This window comes from Sceloporus occidentalis, unplaced genomic scaffold (genome assembly GCF_023333645.1).
Source record: "Sceloporus occidentalis isolate IW3139 unplaced genomic scaffold, rSceOcc1.0.p SCAF_46, whole genome shotgun sequence".
Lineage (NCBI taxonomy): Eukaryota > Metazoa > Chordata > Lepidosauria > Squamata > Phrynosomatidae > Sceloporus > Sceloporus occidentalis.
In genome coordinates, this window is record NW_028317026.1 from 6,124,641 (window position 1) to 6,147,167 (window position 22,527).

General features: G+C 38.0%; 1 protein-coding gene across 1 annotated transcript; it reads right to left on the reverse strand.

Moving 5' to 3' along the window:
* Positions 1–1,999: 1,999 nt before the first annotated feature.
* LOC149289376 (BBSome complex member BBS7) lies at positions 2,000–21,815 on the reverse strand. Its single transcript, XM_089490757.1, has 19 exons — positions 21,780–21,815; positions 21,173–21,238; positions 18,206–18,268; positions 17,481–17,656; positions 16,058–16,244; positions 14,476–14,548; positions 13,653–13,769; positions 13,040–13,170; positions 11,163–11,247; positions 9,994–10,096; positions 8,621–8,813; positions 8,080–8,154; positions 7,028–7,093; positions 6,413–6,552; positions 4,489–4,653; positions 3,977–4,086; positions 3,073–3,176; positions 2,455–2,578; positions 2,000–2,133 (listed from the first exon to the last, which is right to left on the reverse strand). Exons 1-19 carry the CDS (start codon positions 21,813–21,815, stop codon positions 2,000–2,002), a joined length of 2,148 nt encoding a protein of 715 aa, XP_089346883.1.
* Positions 21,816–22,527: the final 712 nt, after the last annotated feature.

The window sequence follows — 22,527 nt, forward strand, 5'->3', positions numbered from 1 at the left end:
ATCAAAGATTCTAGACCGTGAAAGCTAAGCATATACTAAGGTACATGAGAAAAAAAGTTACTCTAAAAAGTAGGGAAAAGAAAGTTAGATGAACTTGAGGGTTTTTTTCCGGCTTGGGGAGAGGGAGTCCTGTGCCTAGGTTGCCCAGAGAGCTTTTATCCAGCAATGTGTAGTAGGGTAAGCAATGTATTCATTGACCGGGAACACTTACTGAAATTGTATATTGCAAAAATTGCTTAATAAAAATCATTGCTACTGTTTTTTTTTCGTTTTTTGTTTTTTTTACAGGCAATGGAGTTAAAGTCATCTGTTTATCCTACTACATAGTGCTTTTAATTGAAAATGTAGCAGTCATGTGACACTCAAAAAAGTCTTTCCCTCAAAAAAGTCAGAATACAATGCAAAATTATCTGGTTTTCAATGAAATAAAGGATACAAATCAAGCCGACGACTTTAAGCAGTAAAGGAATAATTGAAGAGATCCTGAAAACAACAAGATGGCTTGACCCATGGTATAGACATAAGACAGGTTTTATATATATATGTTGCTTAGTTTAATCTGGAATTTAAAACACAGAAAATGATTGTCATTACTAGAGGCAGGCAAGCTGGGCATGGTGGATATTAGCTAAGCCATGCTGGACTCACCCTTCATATACAAAGTTATTACGGGTGTCCTTCTAGACATGTACAGGCCCAAAACTGAAGTGGGTAGGAGTTTTTTCCACTTTCCTTTCACTTCAGCTAGTCCAAGTCTTTGTTGTTACCTATTCAGGTTATTTAGTTACATTATGCTCTCTCTGAAAGCGATTGGTATAACTATAAATACAAAATTCAAACATTAAAAACATTTTATGTGAAAGATGATTGCATACATTAACAAATAAATTATAATTGCGTCCTTGAAATTCTCTTGCTACTGAAGCATTGAGTGCTCCCAGAAGCCTGCGCCTTCCACACCTAAGACACAGACCAGTTTATTAAACTCTCACAATTTTTTTTGCTAATTTCATTTCATTGCTACTATAAGTCAACAAATGCCTATGCGATTCTCCTAACGTAGGAAATACATTATTTAAAAAGGCATCATATTCCAGGAAGGAATAACAAACAGAGGGATAAACAACTCTGACTACCACTCATACTACCTTTAGCCAGCAACAAGCAACATGTGTTCCGAAGGCTGCTTACCCTTGAAATAAGACATCAAATATGTAAAAATATTGTACAGTTTGTGAATCTGCATTTTGGCTAAGATCTACTGAGAGAGAGGGAAAAAAGCCGAGAGGGCTTCATGAAGCCCGGGGTATGATTTCTAGAGCCCTCTAGTTTGCTCCGCCAGGGCACTCACCACATGTTTATGTGTTTGTGAGGGGGCACTTACACAAGTTTGATTTCATAAGTGCACTAGAATCCACCTAGGCCCTTCATAGCTTACTTAAATCTGCCCTGGCCTATAGCTCCTTGGGTTGGGGCCAGATACAGCACACCAATCACACGTTTCATTAGCACTTTTTTGTGCATGTGTGGAATTCAGTTATCGTCACAGTTTTTAGTGGCCCGTTTGAAAATGTCACAGTGGAGTTGGGTCCTTTTTTGGTGGAAGGGATGGTTGAGCCTTTTGGCAACCATCCCTCATTGAAGACTTCAGGGGGTCTTCTCTTCGTGGAGAATCTAGAAGATCCAGCCCTACCTTGACTTGAGTATGAGAGTACTACGTGCAGCCACAGATTAAGGGGCCTCCTTTACCCGTGGCCTTAACCTACTCGGAGCACCTGTATTCACAGTGTCGCTGGACGCACAAATTACCCCGGGCTTCAGAGGAAAAAAAGAAAAAAGTTCAGAATACAGGACTTACTCAAACTGAGCTGATCATAAAATCAGTGCAGAGCCCTCAACGCAGTTTAGAGTAGGTCAGATGAGTATTTTCAGTGCATCCAAATTAGTTTCAGCCTATCACTCAGGGTGACTTATACGTGGGGGGCAAAGTGCTAATTCTTTAAGCAGTATCAAAAAATGTCATCAGGGCATTCTGGTCATAGTTGTCCAAAATTTCCAGTAAAAGAGGGACCTTAGTTTTCACATTGGTGCCTTTGAATTTGAATTTGTCAATGAAGAGGTCTGTTATCATGCCTGCAAAACAATATGAAAAAACATCAGTGAGTATGAAAACACTGAAAGAAAATACTTATCCCATTAACCTGTAGTTTATTTTGCAAGGGAGTCTTTGTGTAAATTTGATTGTATGCAAAAGAGTCTTCTTGCTAAATAAACCAGTCATAAGAAGTAATCTGCACAGATCTGGGAATGAAACAGCTTTTTATTTTAACCCAAAAATGCTGAATTGGTAACCTTTTAAACATGGATACCTGCACATGTGTACAGCACAAAAACACATAAAATTACATCACACACATGCCTAATAAGCAAATAATGTTCACAGGGAGCTCTCACCATACAGTCTTTCAAGGTGGGCAGGCTGCTTCTTATACTCTTCCTGGAGCTTTTCAGCCTCTTGTAAAATAGAACGGTATTCTGGGATCAGAAAATCTGTGTTTCCCTCGTGGACCTGAAGCTCCTTGGAGAGAAATGGGACACATTTTTACTTGTAGAAGTGGAACGGTATATTTTTATCCATCAAGCAGTAGTGGCCATTGAGTATCTGCATTTGCTTACTAAACAGCAAGTGAAATAAAAAAAACGTAACTCCATTTCTACAGGCCAGCTCTATCCTGTTTCTCCTTCACGGGCTGAGATGGCTCAACGTAATACATACAAATACTCAACTGAGGCTTGCCTCCCACCGAACAAAAACAACAAAGCTAAAAACTTCCGTAAAAAGCAAGGAAAATAAAATCAAAACCCTCCATAATGCTTGAGGTCCTACTGGGGACAGCTGGATGTCACGTCAACCCAATCCACCTCAAGCTATGATGGTGAAGAGCTTAGCTGTGTAAGGCTATTCTAAATCTGTGATAGACATGAGAAAGGGCTTAAATATTTAGAAGGATCATCTGTGGATTTGTCAGAAATCATCTGAATTATTATAATAATAATAAATTATACACCTACTTTGAGGGCATCAATTAAATGGACCTTTTTGGCCAAGAGCAGCTGATATTCAAGCTTTGGGTGAATCATTTTCAGAGTGTGGCCGACAGACTCCTCTTTTATGTCTGCTCAGGTACAAGGAGGAAAAAAAAGAGACAAATGCCAACATGAAATACTAAATTTATTCCTACTTTATGATGACAAAGTTAGTTATGTTGTGGCCAAAACATTCTCTAACTACATTGACATGACTGTGATTTTTTTTCTTATTGTTAATCATTCTTGCCTGTCTGCATTTACACCCATTACACCCCCCTCTCATTTTCAGCCATGGCAAGGCATGTGGATGATACTCTAACTGCTAATGAGACCCAAACATAGCATGTTGACTTGACATGTGATAATGCTTGAGCATTCACTAAAATTCAGCCAGGCCAAACTAAGCCCCATTAGCCAGCTTAACTTTGAAGGAGACCTCAACGTTTGGCAATGCCACTGTAAGGCACGCTGAGCAGCTGTAGTGGGCAGGGTTCCACCAGCAGAGTTAAATTCTTCCCAGGTCGTGCTTAAGGAACCAATGCCTTATGAAGTTTATGGAAGGCTATAAAACGCTTGATGATAACAGAATTAATAAACAGCCACGTTGGCCTAAGTGCATCCACGTTGGACTCAAAATGGAGTCTTAATAAGTAACTTACGCATATGAAATTTAGCACGGATATTATCTTAAAAGATTAAGTCCTCTCCTTCTTCTATATCGGTGTGTCTTAACATGTGCCAGTGTTAATTATGTATACTGTCAATATTATTTAGTTAATGTTGTATTCATCCCAAATGAAATAGCATTATGGAATCTGCTGGAAATAGTATTAAGGAATGTAAAATGTGATTGACATGAAACGAGAGAGATGGGAAATCTTGTTACCATAAGAGATGTTCAGATTAATCTTTCTTTTAGTAGCTTCTTTTGAGAGTACGTCTTTCAAGATAGAGATAGTGGAGATATTGTCAGATTTAAAAACGCCTTCTCCTTTTCTGCAGGAAAATATAAATAAAATTGAAAATGGCAGGCTCTGTCATACATTTGGCACAAATATCATCTATACTTCTACACTCATTCTTTTTGTTTTTAATCAACTACAATATTATAGTGGTAATCTACGCAAAACATTGTTTTTCGTATGCATGAGCAGCTTTAGCATGACCATCTCTTCCTGAAATTGCAGGTTCACTTTATGAATGTGTAACTCGGGGAAGCAGGGTTTCATTGACACATAGCCCCAGTGCATCTGTTCAGAGCTGAACCCAAGGCAATGTAGCAGCCAAGAACGATGCGTTCATAGAGATCAGTATAAGGCAGAAGAAATACATTTTAGTTCTATGCTATGCATTAACGTCTTCATCAGAGAGGCTTTACGAATTAAACACCATGTTTACCTGTACGAGCACTCAAGCTGAGTGTCCAGAAATGTGTTTTGAAAGTAGAAAGTGATATTCTCCCCTACTGGAGTTTTCTCGGGAACTTCAGGCAGACAAAACACTACCCATGAATGTATTTCGGCAAAGCTGAACTGGCCTGTCAGACTCAAAGTGTTCATAGGTCTGGAGTGACAGAAAGCCAAACAGAAACATTAACATAAACTCATCAGTATTTTCCATGCAAGCTGATCTACAAAAAACTGGAACCAGGAATGGTGATTGGCCAGCATAGGTATGAGATTCAAAAAAGAACGCATGCACCGTATTCCACATTTTTAACCAAAAGATTATTGGTTAATGTTTAAAGCCTACTTTAGTAACACAAGCTGTATTTATTATTTTTTTACTCCCTACCTATAGACCTAACATTTATGTAGTATGTACATAATGTACTTGGAAACCAGAACCAGCAATAAGGTGCAACTAACAATTACAGCATGCACCACCATTTCTCAGGAGGATGTATCAATGCGCCTTCATCAACATTCCCCCCAAATCTCTCCTGCTATTATTTAAGATACCTAACATCGTTTATGCTTTGCAACCCTTAATGCAGGGCTCGACAAACACGGGGCGCCAAGTTGCCATGGTGACTAGAAACCACTTCCTGGCACCTGGGTTTTGCAAGGCTGCCATCATGAATCCAGAACACTATTCATTCCTGTAGGGGTGGAGTGTAACAAGTGCAGTGAGGCTCCCAGCGGAATCACATAATGCACATCATGTGACCCTGCTAAGTGCCTCATGACCCTCGCCTGACCGCGCCCCCACAGGAAAGGATAGGGTGCCAGATTCACGATGGCAGAAGATAGTCAGCGATGTGGCTGGTCTGCACATGGTGAGAAGAGGAGGGAGGGAGTAGTGTATATGAGTGTGTATACTACAGTGTCTAGAGTCAGTGTATGTATACTGTAGGGTCAGAGTCGGTGCGTAAATGTATAGTGCTGGAGTCAGTTTGTGTGTATGTATACTGTAGTGGCAGAGCCAGTGTTTAGGTGTGTATATGTATAGTGCTAGAGTCAGTTTGTGTATATGTAAACTGTAGTGTCAGAGACAGTGTGTATATGTATAGTCTGTGAGTGTGTGCATACTGTAGTAGCAATGTGTATATGAATATATGTATAGTGCTAGAGTCGGTGTGTGTGTAAATGTACAGTGGCAGCATGTCTACTGTATTGTAGTACCAGATTCATTGTGTATGTGTCCATAGTTGCTCTGTATGTAATATATATATATATATATATATATATATATATATATATATATATAGCCAGTATGCATGTGGTGCTAGCGTGTATGGTGTTGTTTATGTTACAGTAAGGCATTAGCATGAGTGTGTGTCAGCATATAGTGTTAGAGTATGTGTGTATTAGTGCATGGTGTTAGTATGTTTGTACGTAAGCGTGAAATGTTAGAGTGTGTGTGTTACTGTAAGGTGTCAGTGTTTGTGAGCATAAGATGTTAGCATCCGTCTTTTACTGTATGGCTTTGGAGTGCGTAAATGTATAGCGCCAGGAAAATAAAAACTTGATCGGGGAACGTTTTTGGCTGGCTCCTAGATGCAAACCAAATTTGTTAATTTGTTACCCCTGCATTAAGGAGCATTGATTAGACAAAGCTGTGAATACAGAAACTAGATGGGCAGGATTGAGGACAAGCAGAAATTACTTTTACAGTGTGTAACATTTTAGTTCAATATTTTTGCATTAAATGCATTGACGATGAGGCCCTGAGTTGTAAGTTCAGTTAAATGTTGAACCTGTGGGCAAAACGCATTTAGCCACATTATTGCTGCCAACTAAAATGCTAGAATGATGTGGATAAAGTACATTGTATGCATCTATTATTGCATTTAGCTTATTTTTCCGGCCTGACAAAGTACCTGTTTTCATCAATAGCATGAGTCCTCTGATGTAAAGAGAGAGGTTTAATCTGGTACTGGCGGACTTGGCATGTTTTTGGTTGAATTCGGGGGGTTATATAGGCTTGTAGGGTTCCATACTGGCCCTCTATTGAGCGAATCTGCATAAATAAAGATCAAATTGTATGTCACATTCTCTAGATATCACTTTCAGCACACACAAAGAAGCAATGTACATTTTTTATTGTTGTCCTCTGCTCTGATGTTTGTATAGTGTTAGACTGATAAACTAATGGAAAGTAGCAAGCGGCAGCTACTTTTCAATGCAGTGTAACTTTTATATCACAGTGACCATAGTGTTACATAGACTACAGGCTCAGAAGCAAATTTGGCACCCAATCCATGTCCCTCCATGTCTTCTGAAGCGTCATCCCCATGTAAAAAAAAAAAAAAAAAGATGGAGCGAGTACACCAGCGTTGGACACCGCTCCCAGATGGCTGCCCTGGCAAAGTGTGACCATGGCTAGGTGGGGATTTAGATCTTGAGCCTGGTTAATGGGGACAACTAACACTAATTCACATTAATGAAAACGTACACACAATTGCACACTATAAAAGTTTTTTCTTTATACTTACCTTCAGTTCCAGTCGCGTTGTGTTCGCCTGGCAGCGATACGTAGCAAGAAGGAAATTGCCATTTGGCTGCAAATAAAAAGTTATTACCGTATATACATGAAAAAGGAATAATAATTGTGATAATTTATGTAATCTTCTCCAAGAGTGTTGCTCCATGTTAACACGTAATGAAACAATTAACATTGCTCAGTGTTATGGACCAGAATGTAGAATGAATGCCTGACCGCGCATCGGGGGTACAATTACTAGACTTGGAAAGACAGGGTTGCTTCCCCCGCATGTGCAGCTGATCAGCAATTCCAAGCTGTCTTTCACTTACGAGAAAGACAGCTTTACCTCTTTCCTTGGTAAAAAAACAAAACTGGGAAAGCCTAGTCACACACATAGATTACTACTAATATATATATATATATATATATATATATATATATATATATATATATATACTTAATATTTCCTTTGGCACTCTAAGAGAGAATTAGAAATAATAATGTATATATTTTGCAAATAACCATAGATAATAGTAAAAACAAATATAACAAATAAATATCTCTTCTGAGAAATACCAAGGTACTATCACGCTCTTGGTGCTGATAGAAGATCTCCAATGCATATGTGCCTTTATTAGCAAGAGGCATATTAGGGGACATATACATCACCAGACACATCACCAAGCCTTCATCAAACTATCTCCAGAATTACCGCTCCCCTTCCTCCCAATCAACACCAGTTAACTCGCATACATCTATGAAGACACTGCATCAGGAACTGGGCCCTCAGGGAGTGAAGGAATCGGCGTTAAACAAATGCACATATGGGGATTTGCTTATACACATTAAGCAATCAACACCTCACTTTGCATATGTATGCGAGTACTGGGGGTCAAGGTGAGGCAGGGAAGCAAATGCATCTTTTCTCGAGATTTAAAAGAAAGCAAAAAAGACATTTGTGATATTAGAAGTGCATGACAATGGGCAGACTAGTCAGAATGTTTTTTGTTTTGTTTTTTTACACTGGGGCGCTGTGTATTATCTCTATAGATAAGCACTAACCTCTGTATCACAGCCACTAAAGCTGACAACAGCTGAATTCTTATCCACATCCAACAGGTCCACGGGAACATCGCTCTGTAAATATAAAGACCATGAAATCGGCTAAAGAAACAGGCAAACGATGATACACAGTATGGGTCTAACTTCATTACCAGCAAAGCTAAATCCCTGTGTACCTTTCTTAGATGAAAATAAATATATAAAAGGCTTAATGGTAATACTAAGATAGACACAACATTGCTTATGATTGCACCTGGGTGGAAAGACAAACTTAAGAGCCTTACATTTTCTAAAAATGTCAGAGCCATTTATCCTGTAAACATTTTATATGCAGTCATTCTATTTGGTATCTGTTATTTTTTTATAATATTTTTTATATTACAAGCTTGCCTCTAAAAATGTATGTTATATAATAATCACATGCAAAAAATCCTGCATCTTGATAATTACTGGATCCGATCAGTAAAGGATTTACACCAGCAACAATGACAATGCAGAAGTGGAACACAAATCTATATCTGTGTAACCCGTAAGAACCAACCTGCATCAATACATTGTCAATGGCCATCTGCACTTCCAGGATAAGGCTGTAGCTGGCATCCTCGCGGTTTAGGGTAAACTTGTCATTGACGCTGAACACTGGAACAGCAGAGACAGCAGTGCTGGACTGAGAAGAGTGCTGGTACCTCTCACGTTCCTGAAGGACCTTGTACTGAAGCTGATCCAATTCAGATCTAACAAGAGAAGACAATTGCCCATCTACAGCATCTTTCACAGTGATTGGGGTATGGAGCTAAATGTTACCTGGTCTTGCACCAACTGATGTAGTTTTGAGTAGCACTGTTTCATGAATACACAAACACACAGTGGCAATATGTTTTATCAGTAGGTATTGTTCCTTAATGCCGTGGAAAGCTTGTATCATGACAACCACACACATGCAATGGTACTATGCTAATACCTAGCCTATACCATATATATATATATAAAATTAATGTTAGCACACTAGTAATGTAAAAATACATTAAACATTATTCGTTTGGTACCGTGGCACTGTGAGCAATGTACTTCTCAGGTCATAGGCAGAGCAGATAGTCAAGTATGACTATAATACTTGTTTAATGTATTTTTACATTACTAGTGTGCTAACATTAATTTTATATATATATATATATATATATATATATATATATATATATATATATATATATATATATATATATTGCCAAAGAGCCTTAATAACATATAATATATATATATATATATATATATAAAATTAATGTTAGCACACTAGTAATGTAAAAATACATTAAACATTATTCGTTTGGTACCGTGGCACTGTGAGCAATGTACTTCTCAGGTCATAGGCAGAGCAGATAGTCAAGTATGTTTTTTTTAAAGGGAATGCTTTTTTAAAAAAAATCTGTTATCTTCAGACACTGTCTAATAAGTAGTAGGCTTTAGGAATCACTTTGTGTTTTTGTGTTCTTCTTTCTTTTGCATTTATTTAATTAAATAAATGCAAATGCAATATTGTAATTAAATACAATATATTTTTTATATATTAGTGAGAATAATTTTTTGGCAGCAAATAGTTGCTTTGTTGGTGGCTCTGGCTATACATGGGGACATATATAGTATAATTTTAACAGAGATTATGATATATATGTGTGTGTGTATATCAACCTTTCTACAAGTGTTTACTTGGAAAAGCTAGTGTCAGCTATTAGCTAAGAACATATTAAACCAGTGTGTTATTAAGGCTCTTTGGCAATTCCATTGAGATGCATGACTTCTAAGAGAATGTAGCGCAAATGAAATAAACTATTCATAGAGTCTGGGATTTGTATCCACAGTGGCTGTTTGGATTTATTCAGAATCACAAAAAGAAGATATAATCATGTATAAGCCAACCTGAGGGAAGCGATCTTGTTCTGCATTTCTTGGCTTATTTTTATCTCTTCACCAGGGCCAGCCTCCTTATGTAAGGGCTCTGTGGTAAGTCCAGTGATCCACCCTAAATAAAATGTAAAACAAATAAAAAATAAATAAGAAAAAATAATTATATATATATACAAACACACACACACACAGACAGGGAAAAAGGGAGATTTATAGCTGTGCTAATGTAATTGCAAAAGGGTTTTCTAATGATCAATTAGCCTTTTAAACTCTAATTAGCGAACCAAGTTTCTGATAAAGGGCCTCTGTATGCCTTTGAAGACATTCAATTACAATTCAGCTACAATAGTCATTAACGATGTCTACGCTGTATTTCTGATCCCTTTTATGTTATTTTAATTGATCAAGTATGCGTTTATTTCAAAAACAAAGACATTTCTAAGTGACCCCAAACTTTTGAATGGCAGTAGATCCATCTTCATACTTTATATATAGGCAGTACATATTGTAGCTGTTTTTCTCGTATGCGAAAATATTTCTTCAATCTTGGTTTGCTGAATTGGTCCTATCAATCCTTGTTGACAGCCCATAGGTTTTCAATGGGATTAAGCCCTTAATACAGCTATTAATATATGAGATTGGTGGGTAGTAAAGTGTATCATACATACAGTGTTATTTTACACAAAAGCCTGGTATGTACAATCAGACGTGAGACCTCTAATGAGGCAATGAAGAATACGGCTTTTTCTTGACTGGTCTTCTTGCTGTTCTTCCTACATCAAGTAGTCAATGCCACGCTGTGGAGCAATAAATAAAAACCTCTCCAGCTGCCAGATCCATATGGAGAGCCTTTCTGAGGATTACTTTCCCACCCCATGTTTTTCAGTTCATGGGATTGTTTTCATTGTTGACCATGCTTTCTTTTGTGCTTTGAAAGGAATCCTGTTTTATTGTGTGTTTGGATGATCTTGGAAGTGCTTAGCTTCCCCATACCAACAGCCCTAGCAATACTTTTAAGAGTCCTAGACATATCCTCATTAAGAACTACAGACTCAATATTAACACTCAATAACGTCCAAACACTCATGATCACTGCTGTGGCAAAATGAAGCTATGTTAAAATTAATGCTTGCCTTAATTAATTTGGATTATTATATGCAGTGTTAATTTCTGAAACCTACCGGAATACGTAGCTAGTACTATTTCGTCATAGCCTTCTCTCCCAACACAGCCCCCTTGTATCGATGTTATGCTTTCTGTCAAGGTCTGGAAAAAAAATACTCATTGTTATATCTATCATGAATGTGCTTTTGCCAAGAATAGAGCCAATCTCAAATACGCTTCTGATTACTAGGCATTTAATATTAGAAGACTAAGTATCCAGCTGTGCCTCTTATTGTGATTCCAAATAGGTAGATTAAACCAGGGTCCCCATGCCTCCAATCTTTATTAGCATCATAGTGAGAATACGTGGCCCTATTTCCACGTTAAAGTTATTTAAAAGTTGATATTTTGAAACTTTTCATTCACTTTATCAGATCCCCTAAGTAAGGACTGCATTGGCATAATGGGATCCTTCCTGGACAATTTTTACACATAACTATGAACAAGGCTGGTACAGTTCTTCTGTACAAAACCTAAAGTAAGAATGAGATGAGCTGCGACATTCAGCACAAATAATAGAGGTAGAGCTTTATGTTACATGATCGAAAAGGAAAAGAAACTTGTTTCAAGAGTTCTAGAGGTGTAAGAACTAGGGTCCGTGTAGGTGCCAGGTGTTCAGTATATAATGCCTTGTGGGAGTACCCTTGCTCACAATGAAATGAGCTTTTAAGGGAAAGGGATGTTGTAATTAATCATTTACCTAATCCAGGTGTCCCATATATCCGTGAAATATCACTTTATTCCCTGTGATTGTTTACAGGCGCTGTTAACTGTGGAGGGGCTTTTTGAATGGCATTTAACGACCTTGAAGACCACAGTCTACTCTGTTTTAAAGCTATGGTGCGAGCATATGTGGACGATTCGTGGTTGTTATGGAACTGTATAAAGCTCTAGCAGATTTACAATCTATGTTCGCTTACTGTTATGTATGACATTTATTTAGAGCATATGCATTAGATCTTTTAAAGATGCTGTTCCGTCTACGCGGAATAAAAAAATATAATTAGATAAGAACTGGTTTACGTGAAGGGAAGAAAGAAAAATGGATCTTATTTTTATTTTTCTCATCAGTTTCAACTGCAATTCAAGGTTTAATAGGACGCTGGCCTTGCTTGGCAAGAGAGCCCTGCCGTTTTGCAATTATAACCCAATTGTTAATGTGCAAGTATACCAGTAATATAAAAGTGTTCCTGTAAAATAACAAACAGCAAAAACACTCTCTGTACTTTACTTTTCTATCTGAGAATCTGAAGATACCATTGAAAATACACCGAAAACCATCATATTTTCCATTTTAGCCTGGCTGCTGGATTATTACAATATGTGTAAAGGAAAAGGGATTAACTGAACAAATAATGCATACAAATATTATTAGTGCTTAACTTTATTGTCCCGATGCCTGCTACAGAAAAAACATTCAAAACATTACAGGAAGAGAGTGTAATCAAACATTGGTAAGTACTCTGAGTACTTCCGTAAAAAAGGCAGAGCCACAATTACAGCCTCCGACCCGTTCCTCCAATCAGTGGTGAGGGTGTGCTTTTACAGAAGTGCTTCGGGAGGTCTAGTTCAAAAGAAACAAAGAAAGAAGAACAAGAAAAGGCAAGAGAAGAAGTGGAGCTGTTAAGGAAACATTGACAGAGAACGTGAGTGAATGAGAGTGTGAGAAAGTGTGAGAGTGAGTAAGAGAGCTTGAGCGAGAGCAATGAAAGCAAAAGAAGTGGGTTAGATATATTTAGGCCTTTTCTTTCATTAAGATCCAAAGTTTGGGGGGTCATCTTATAATCAGGTTTGTCTTATAATCAAATTAATTTATTTACAATGAGAGACAAAATTAGTGGAAAAGGGGAACAGCACCTGTAAACTTTATACAATTATACAGTTATATACTTACATGCTCAAAGCGGAGGACAGGCTCGCTTGCGCTGTCAAGTCCATACACTTCCACAGATCCATCATCTCGACCAACTAGTAAATCCTTAACACCATCTCCCAAAATGTCAAAGTTATCAAGGCATAAGATTCCTAGCAACAAAAATAATAATCCATGTTTTAAGAAATCTACCAAATTCCCCTGCAAACATCTAGACAAATGTATAACCACGTACACTATTGTGAGGCATAATGTCTGCCAATTCATTTTTTTATGATTTTTTAAAATAACTACTTTATTTCTGTTGGAGCCACAAGCAACGGACTAATACTTTTGGAAACAAACCAATAACTTTAGTATAAGGCCGCAGGACATATTGCTCTCTGTACACTATACCTATATATATATATATATATCTATTGATTATTATTATTTTTATTATTATTATGCTTTATTTATATAGCGCCAACAGTTTACGCAGCGCTTAATACAATACATAAATTCAAGGGATATGACAAGACAAGAATTGACAGACTAAGACAAACCGATACATTTGGTGGAGAGAGCCCTGCTCGCAAGCTTACAATCTAGAGGATATATATGCCCTCTCGTATGCCTTGTGAAGAATACAAACCTCCTCTTTTTTTCTCGTTGAATATTTCCCACTTGGGCACCGGGGAACTCTTTGTAATCTGAAGTAATCCTAATTTTCCATCAGATGTCCCGTACAAAACCTCTTCTCCACTGTCACCTTCCAGGAAAGATAAATAATGTTGCTGTAATATGTTTACCATGTGACTTTTTATACAGATTGGCACTTATACTATAAAATATAAATATATCTTATAATTTAATGAATCACACTCATTTATAATCGGTGCAAGTTGATTTTGTTAAAAATTAAATTAAATAACCTTTAAGAGGAAAACACTTTTTATGAAGCTTTAATTATTTTGCTAAATTGCTGTTGGGTAAAACTATTTATATGTCCATCACTGTTCGGTATGCAGGCTCACAAAACAGTTAGTTTAGCAAATTGGACTATATTGCACATTTGATGCGGACCCGATATCCACAGTATTGTAAATCAAAAAATTATTATTAATACATGGGATAGAGAAGAACAAATACTCCAAAAAAGATTTGATTAACTTGTCATGCGGCACAAAGTTGCCCCGCCGCATAATTAACTCAATTATAACACTACGTTTCCACATTCTTGGTTATTGCAAATATTTTTTGGCAATGGGACAAATGATTGTAATAATTATTAATAACTCATTTACACCAAAAAATAAACCCATTATTTGTATTATTAGGAACTTAGAAATACATAAAATGCATAGGGAAACGGTAAATTATGTTTGGTGTTGGACAGCATGGAAAAAGCAACAGAACAACTTGTTTTCTTTCAGCACACCATTCAGAGGAAGGTGAATAGACAATTTAACACTTACCGCCATTCCCACCATTCAAAGTCAAAACAGAGGGCGGGCCAGGAACTTCAATTTCATACACCAAATCAGAGCCCTGGAAGTTCATTAACACTTATCCATTAGTAAAAAAAAAAAAAAAAGAAAAAACAAACACTTGCAATGTAGTCACATTGAACATGAAACCCTACGATAATAGAAACATCTCCAGGGAAAGACATCTCCAAATTCTGAGAAGCTCATTGCCATTGGAACAATTTCAGGTTTATGTTAGCATAAGGCTACTGTAAGGAAGGTTAGTTCCGAAATACTGTTTCAATACTTATCAATAACCACAGAAAAAAAACATACAAACATTTAACAACACATAAGAGCTACTCTGAAAAGTGCTAAAGCCTCCTACGCATCTCCAGTCCAGTCATGTTTACAAGGCAGCTACTGCCCCATTTTTTAATGGTCATCTCCATTATACCCGAGACATTAAAGGGAACTTGCCAAGTGCATCACTTTCCATTGGTGCATCATTAACAGAGAAAAGAAAAAAATACCTCCAATGGGTACAGAAAATAATTTTCCAGATCCCCATTAAACCTCTCCTACAGCTGACACATGTTATAAGATGTGCTTGGATGGACACATCTCCTGCATGGAAAATAGCTATGGGGCGGGCAAAGGCATATAGGTCTATTCTGCAGAATCTAACCATGCATTTGCAAATGTGACACCACCTAAATTTAAAGGGAACTCTCAGCTATCATATACATTAAAATGCAAATGGTCGATGGAGTGTCCCTCTAATGCACACAATATAAAATCAGATGTATTCTCGGTTGAGTTGTTCTCTTGGGATCTACACAGAGTATAAAGGATAGTCCAGACGTGGATCTCCTTGCTAACTTGTGCCTAGATGGAAACTAACTGCCCCCTACTGACGAGGCCCATGAAGGCTGAAACGTACACCTGAGGTTGCTTGTTTACTCGTGCAAAGGAAATTTGCCTAGCATGTATTTCTGGATGTTGATGGAGATTTTTCCTCTGTAATGGCAAACGTGAGCTAAACCATGAGATGCTCTTGACAGAGGAAGCTCCTTAGGGCAGACTATTAAGTGGCTGAGTTGTTCTCAAACCCTTTTTGTATGTAAAACCATTGTCAAAAACCTGGTTTTCCTCCTGTTGTTCCAAGGAGGCTGCCATTGTTGTTGGTCATGTGATATTTTGGGTGACTTTCTCTTCTACGACAACACACTTAGCTGATTATGGCAATGTTAATGAAGTCCTTGCCTCCAAAGACTTTCATCATTCAGAATGTCCCTCTTTGGCGATTAACAACAAGCCATTCTATTGTTTGCTACAGGCAGTACTGGGTGCTAAACAGAGCTATAATACATATGAATGGCTAATGCACAATGACCGAAACATTATGCAAAAGTTGTTTTAAAAAAGAAAACAGCACAATATTTTTAATCTGATACTATTGATTAAAATGGAAAGGAAGGCTGGTTGGTCCCATTGATCATAACTATTTATGATGGGTCAACATATTACATAATACTGTAGAAAAATGGGCACATGCACTGAATAATAATAATAAAAAAAGGACAAATACCTCTAGAATCCGAAGCACTCGATCTTGACATGCCAGGATAGGAGTGATGCGCTCTAATTTCCCCACAGGCAAACAGAGAACATCACTGATTTTGTCCCCTGACAAGTAATAGTGTTGGTCTTTACAGTCGCAGTAATGATTGTAGATATAACTGGCACATAGGAAGAGATCTGAGCCAGAGATATGCCTAAAGAATAATGCACACATTTAATTCTAAAATAATTTAATGAACAAGCTGAGTGTTAAAAACACAGCAGAATAAAAACAACTTAAAATTTACTTTAACATGTGTCACCTTCCTATTTTACCGACATAAGGTACAAGAACCCAAACACAATATTTCTCAAACTAGGTTTAATTCCCTAAAAAAGTTTTACTAGTAAATATTAATTCATATGTAAACATTTTTTTTCATATTTAATAAAAAACTATGATTGAAAAAAAAATGCGTTTCTTGTTTTTATTTCCTTTTATTTTCCAACCCCCCTCCCCCCCAGTTATGCACTTCTGACCCCAGGCTTGTCACTCTGCCCCCCAGATATGGCTTATACCCTTAGATATGCAAATCCGCCCCAGGGATATGCCTTATACCCCCTAGCTATGCCTTATGCCCCCTATATGCCACTCTGTCCCCCTGATATGCCTTATATCACATAGACAAACCTCTGCTGCTGGCTGGCACTTTCGCTGGAGATTCTATGACTGAGCACTGGAAGGTCATGTGACACTGGTGCTCCATTATAAAAGCCCAAGAGAAAATGAAGGGCAGTAGCGGAGGTAGTCCGCACGCATCGTGCAGACATTCACCGGCTGCCAGAGTGGAGGATCCAGGTCTCATGCAGCGCTGCAGGGGAGCCTCCTCTCTGGCAGCCGGTGAACGTATGCACAGACAGTGCAGATCTTCGCTGCTGCCCTTCACTTCCGCTGGGGCTTCTTTGACTGAGCACCAGAAGGTCAAGTCACGCCGGTACTCCATCATAGAAGCTCCAGCGTAATAGGAGGGCAGCAGCGGTGGATGTCTGCAGCGCTGCGGGAGATCTGGATCTCAGTGTTGTGCTCTGAAAAACCCTCATCTTATATTTCGATAAAATTGATTCAATTAATCCATAATGAAAATCTTTAACATCGATTATTATCGATTTTATCGATTAGTTGTTGCACCCCTACTCAAAAAACAAGCTGCAACTTCTAATATCTGATCCTGACTGTTGGCTAGAAACACAACCACATAAGAAGCTTCACTGCTTCTGCACGTTTGATTTACAGATCTCATGATTTCCAAATTAGATTTTTTATCAACAAAAATTAACATAATAATATAGATTTCTATTGATAATGCGGTTCCTCAACTTCTCATACGTTTACAAAGCCAAAAAATTGTCAGATCCACAGTGTGCAGTGTAATCCAATTCATATAGCTTACATAGCTTTGATGCTTTCAGTAAGGTTGGTTTCAAAAGACAGAAACTGTTTTCCTCTCTTGGTGAAGCCTCGAACTTCAGATCCGGCGGCAGCAAATATCTTCTCCTGGACTGTGCCAAGAGCCCCTCCAAGTTCCAGCCTCGAGATCTTTTGCCCTGGCAGGGTCTTGAAAACCGGCTGCAAATGAAAGTCTAAACGTAAAATCTAAAGAAAGGGGTCTCTGCTGATCTGAAAACCGAGAAGCGTACAACCTTTCCACCTAACACTCACAGCCACCATCCTAATCAAGCCACCTGAACAAACAACAACCTCTACAGATCGCCCCGACATGATGAACTCATCCTCATCCAAGCAGTCCTCTCTTACTGTTTCACTACTCCCTCAACTACTGACTAGATTGTAAGCTCACAAGAGGAGGGCCCTCTTCTCCTTTTGTACCAGCGTGCTATTGTTTGTGATTTTAAAATATTCTACTGATTGTAACAGCGCTACGGAATCTGCTGGCGCTGTATAAATAAACGTAATATAATGTAAGGGCAGTGTAGTAGAATAGATACAAAGAAAGCCAGTTCAAATACCCGTACTTACACAAGAAACATTACATGCTGAATGAAGTGGATGCATAGCATTTTTATTACCCTACCCAATTATTCCACAGTCCAGTGTCTCAGCCGCTGTGATGTTCTGTACTGATTGAGCAATTGCTAAAGTGCAATGAAATCTTACCACGGCTTCATTTTTCTTGATTCCAAAGCATGTAATAATACCATCTTGGTCCCCGACGACTACCTAAAAGAAATGGAAAAAAGAACCACATGTTGAAGAAGTATGAACCCGAGATTGATCGTCAGCAGACATCCATTTTTATTAGTATTGATTTACACAGTGCCATCATATTTCACAGTGCTGTACAACGGGTAAACAGGACACGTGCACCACATGACAACTTGAGCTTAGACAAACCAAAAGTGAGAGGGACCATGCTCAAAGAAACATCTTCGTCTGCTCATATGCAGTACTATTATTCCATATTTACCCCGGGAGATCATGCAAAATAACCATACATTTGAGTAGCCAGATGTACTTACACTTCTCTCGACCATATTTGATAAGAAGGCTGAATATAGAATTCATAAGTTACTTGTTACACTAGAAAATATATACAGAAAATTCTAATTTTACTTGCGGTTACCATAATATGATATCATTAACATTTGCTAACAAGGGAATGTTGTGGGTTCAACTTCCTAAAAATTTTTTTTTTTTTCCGAAGAAAGGCCATTACTGGAAAGTTTTTCCAGCAGTAAGGGCTGAGCGGACCCTGCATAATTTATAATTCAATTGTTAACCTATCCATTATACAGGGACAGCCATACTCTTCTATAGCAGAAGCTCATTGAAGTTGGCCTTTCATAATGTAGCGAAGGCCAGGACTTGAAACTGCAACTCTCCTGTCACCGCTGCCTTTAGTGAACACATGTAGAAATGCTATCCAATAATTTTAAAACTCTCCAAAGTCATTTGTTGAGGTTATTTGACAGAAGCACAGTAAGAAGTTAAAAGTTGTACTTCATGGATTTATCCACTAGGGGGAGCACATGTTAAAAGAGGCAGAGAAGAATACCCAAAGGAATATGTGTTTTGTTATTAATTATGTGTTCCCTTCGGCTCCATCTGCTCTTAATAAGATGGAATATTAAAAGCAACTAAGTAAAATAATAATTTAGGATTAGAAGTCATCACTACTACGCTTTAATTTTAGCCATGACTTATTAGTCAGTTCATTAATTAACTGGCTTATCAGTCTATGAAATTTTTGTACTGATGCAATTTGTGATAGCTAAATTAGATTAATATAGACCAATTTTTTTCCTTCAAGTATCTCCACAGCACTTAGCATTTACTAATTTATTAAAATTACCTATAGTTCGTGATTTTTTTAAAAGCTTGGTTTTAAATGAAAAGGGGGAATATTTCACATTATGGGATCTAAAATCTGTCGAAAACGGTGGCAAAACGTGCATATTAAATAGTTTATGGGCACAAGTCTGTTACCACCAAAGGGAAGCAGTGACAAAGGGGCGAGGAATATATTACTCATACTTTTATTTGTAAATGCTAGAGAATGTGTACCATTCTTCAAGGATCTGCCTTCAAGGAATATGCATTCATTTTCTTTCCTGCAGTTTTCTGGGACTGATTTTGTTTTAACCCCAGAACTACTGTAAACTATTCACTACATCTGTCAAAACCGGTTAACCTTAAAAGAACCTTTTGGCTAAGACTGTTTGTTTATTTCTAACAGAACCTCTCATCTCCTCCTGATCACAAAGTACTACTCCGTAGAGCTGCTGCTTTAGGCTTCATGGTATATCGGCAGGTGAGCAGGCCACCGGCCAGGAGCTGGTACAGAGAATAAGCAGTACGGAAGCCATTTAAAGGGACACAGCCATCATACGCACTTTAATGTTCCAAAGCCAAGAGCTTTTCTTCAAGAAGGTTCAAGAAAAACTGTCATCCCATTGTACAGCGCTGCGGAATATGAAGGCACTATATAAAATAATAATGATAATAATTTGACATCTTTAGCTAAGCAAAAGGATATGTGTTTCTGGGTGTAAGCATGAGGGAGGTGGATTTGCAACTAATTGAAACTTAATTCCATCCTTTTATCTCGAGAGAGGGAACCTAACAGCATCTCCAACTAGTTTTCTAGCTACTGATAAACCATGTTAAACACAACACTTGAGATTCTATGCCATGGTCTGTTTACACTAATATAGTATATAAGAAAAATGTACCCTGTCTCTTTAAAAAGTCTCCTTGGTTCTATGATGGAAGCGATAGGTCACAGTCACCTGGCTGTTCTAGAATCTTTCTTTATGTCATAGCTAGGTTATGAGGCCAAGTCTTCACTTGCATTCCTAACGTTGAAGCGGTAGACGAGGTGCCAGAAACACGGGCTTTATTAAAAAGTCAAATGCGGTGACGCTATTAGCAGCATTTACTGTTTATGCACTTGGAAGACGGACACCATCCAGAGCTGTCTACATAAATTATTTAAATAAATCTTTTTAAACACAGATACTGGTCTGCCATTCATTATTAAAATGTCGTTCATCAATCTCCATAGGTGTAAATCTGGATTTCCCTGAACCACTTATAGTGTTTAATATTAACATTTTAATCACATTGGTTTCCTTTACCAATAGATGTCTATGACTGAGTCCCCACTGAGTCCCCGACAAGCCCCAAAGAGCCTAAAGCAGGTTTATGGATCCTATTGGTATTGCTGGGGTTTATTAAGGAAAAGAAGGGATGGCAGGAGAGTTGGGGTTTCAATTCTGTAATTTTACTGATTATTATGAAGATGCAACACTAGCAGGCTTCCCCAGCAAGAAGGCCTGAGCTGACCTTATATAATGCATACGATTATACCTTCATAACGTATAGAGAAGTCAAGGACGTCAAACCACAACTCTCTTTTTAATTAAATAAACCTAATTTAATCTATATGAGGTTTATGAGAAAAAAAAACCATTATAGTCTCACATCCCAAAGAGAGACAAACCAATGAACACGCATGTCATACTTTTCCATAACTATACCCATCGGTCCCCAGAGTTTAGAAAAGTTAATTAGAAAACTTACATTTCCATTGAGAAACGCATCAAACCTTTAAAATTCCAGTACCTTTTGAGTTGCGCGTCGTCCGGACGCGGGGAGCAGTTTCATTGTTTTCTGTGACGTTACTCCCACCTGCAGAACATAACTGGGTTTAGGATAACTCAAAGCGTAAGTTCCAGGTAACAAAAAACTAGACTACATCCCATAAAAATTACAACCAATAGTAAATGACGCGCACGTACAGGCATCTCTGATTGATTTGTAGTTTCCCGGCTCTAACACAAGAGAGGATTATAATTTTTTTTTTTTAAAAACACATTTCATATATTCAAGTGTGCTAAGGAAATAAACCATAGACCTGTCATTATTTTTTTTACTTAATTACAAAACTAACACACTCACTTCAAGTTCCGAAGGCAACAACCCATCAGTACTGCTTTCTGTTCCCGGAACAAAATTATGGATCAGACAAATTGTTACTAAATATATATATTTATACCATATATATGGTGATTTGAATCCCGAATTTCGAATAGATCCAACAGAAACGTTAATTATTTAGTGAGCTCATCATTGATCAGTGATAAGCATCTATGCATCTGCTTATGTGGAAGCCCCACCAATGTGCACAGAAAGAGTTAACAAGAATAGGAAGGATTAGATCAAGCTATACCTGGAGGTAATCCGCACGGTTTAATTGGAGCTCCATGGTGCTGGCCCTCGTTCTTCTGTATGAATATATATATATCCCACTTCGTTTAGTACATTTCTTCCTATGTCAATCGAAAGAAAAACGAAAGTGATGGTTGCTTAAAAAGCATATAATAATGTAGATGCCCGCTCGCTACACGATGCTCTGTTTATTAGGCTCTTATCCTGGGAAGAGAAGAATGCATTTCCTATCGTCCCAACAGCCTGTCACTGACGTTTTTTAGATGCGACAAATCCCAGCCTAGCAACGCCTAGGAAACCTAAACATGGCAACCAGAGCGTCGCGGTAGGGGAATGTCGCGATGACGTCACTCGTCACTTGGTTCTAGTTAGCGAAACCCATGCGTGTGTTCCGTTTAAGCCCTCGGTGCTCGTTTGTTAGTAATTTGATTTCTGTGTGCTGTGCGGCCCTCATTGACTATTTTGGCTTCTTCTAATGTGATGCCCAAAAACTACGTTTTAATTGTCACCAGAATTACTTAGTCCACTTGCTTTTAGTGATCAGGGAAATCCAGCAGCTAAGGCGAGCATTGTGATATTTGTTTTATATACACAACACATTTACCATGTTTTATTGAGCAATTCCGTTGGGGTACACTATATTATCACACGCCATACCCTGGGGAGTTTGCAATGTGTTATCTACCTTTGATAATACTGATGATGACATTTAAACCATCTTTGCACCCGGCCAATCCAATGTGCCCAAT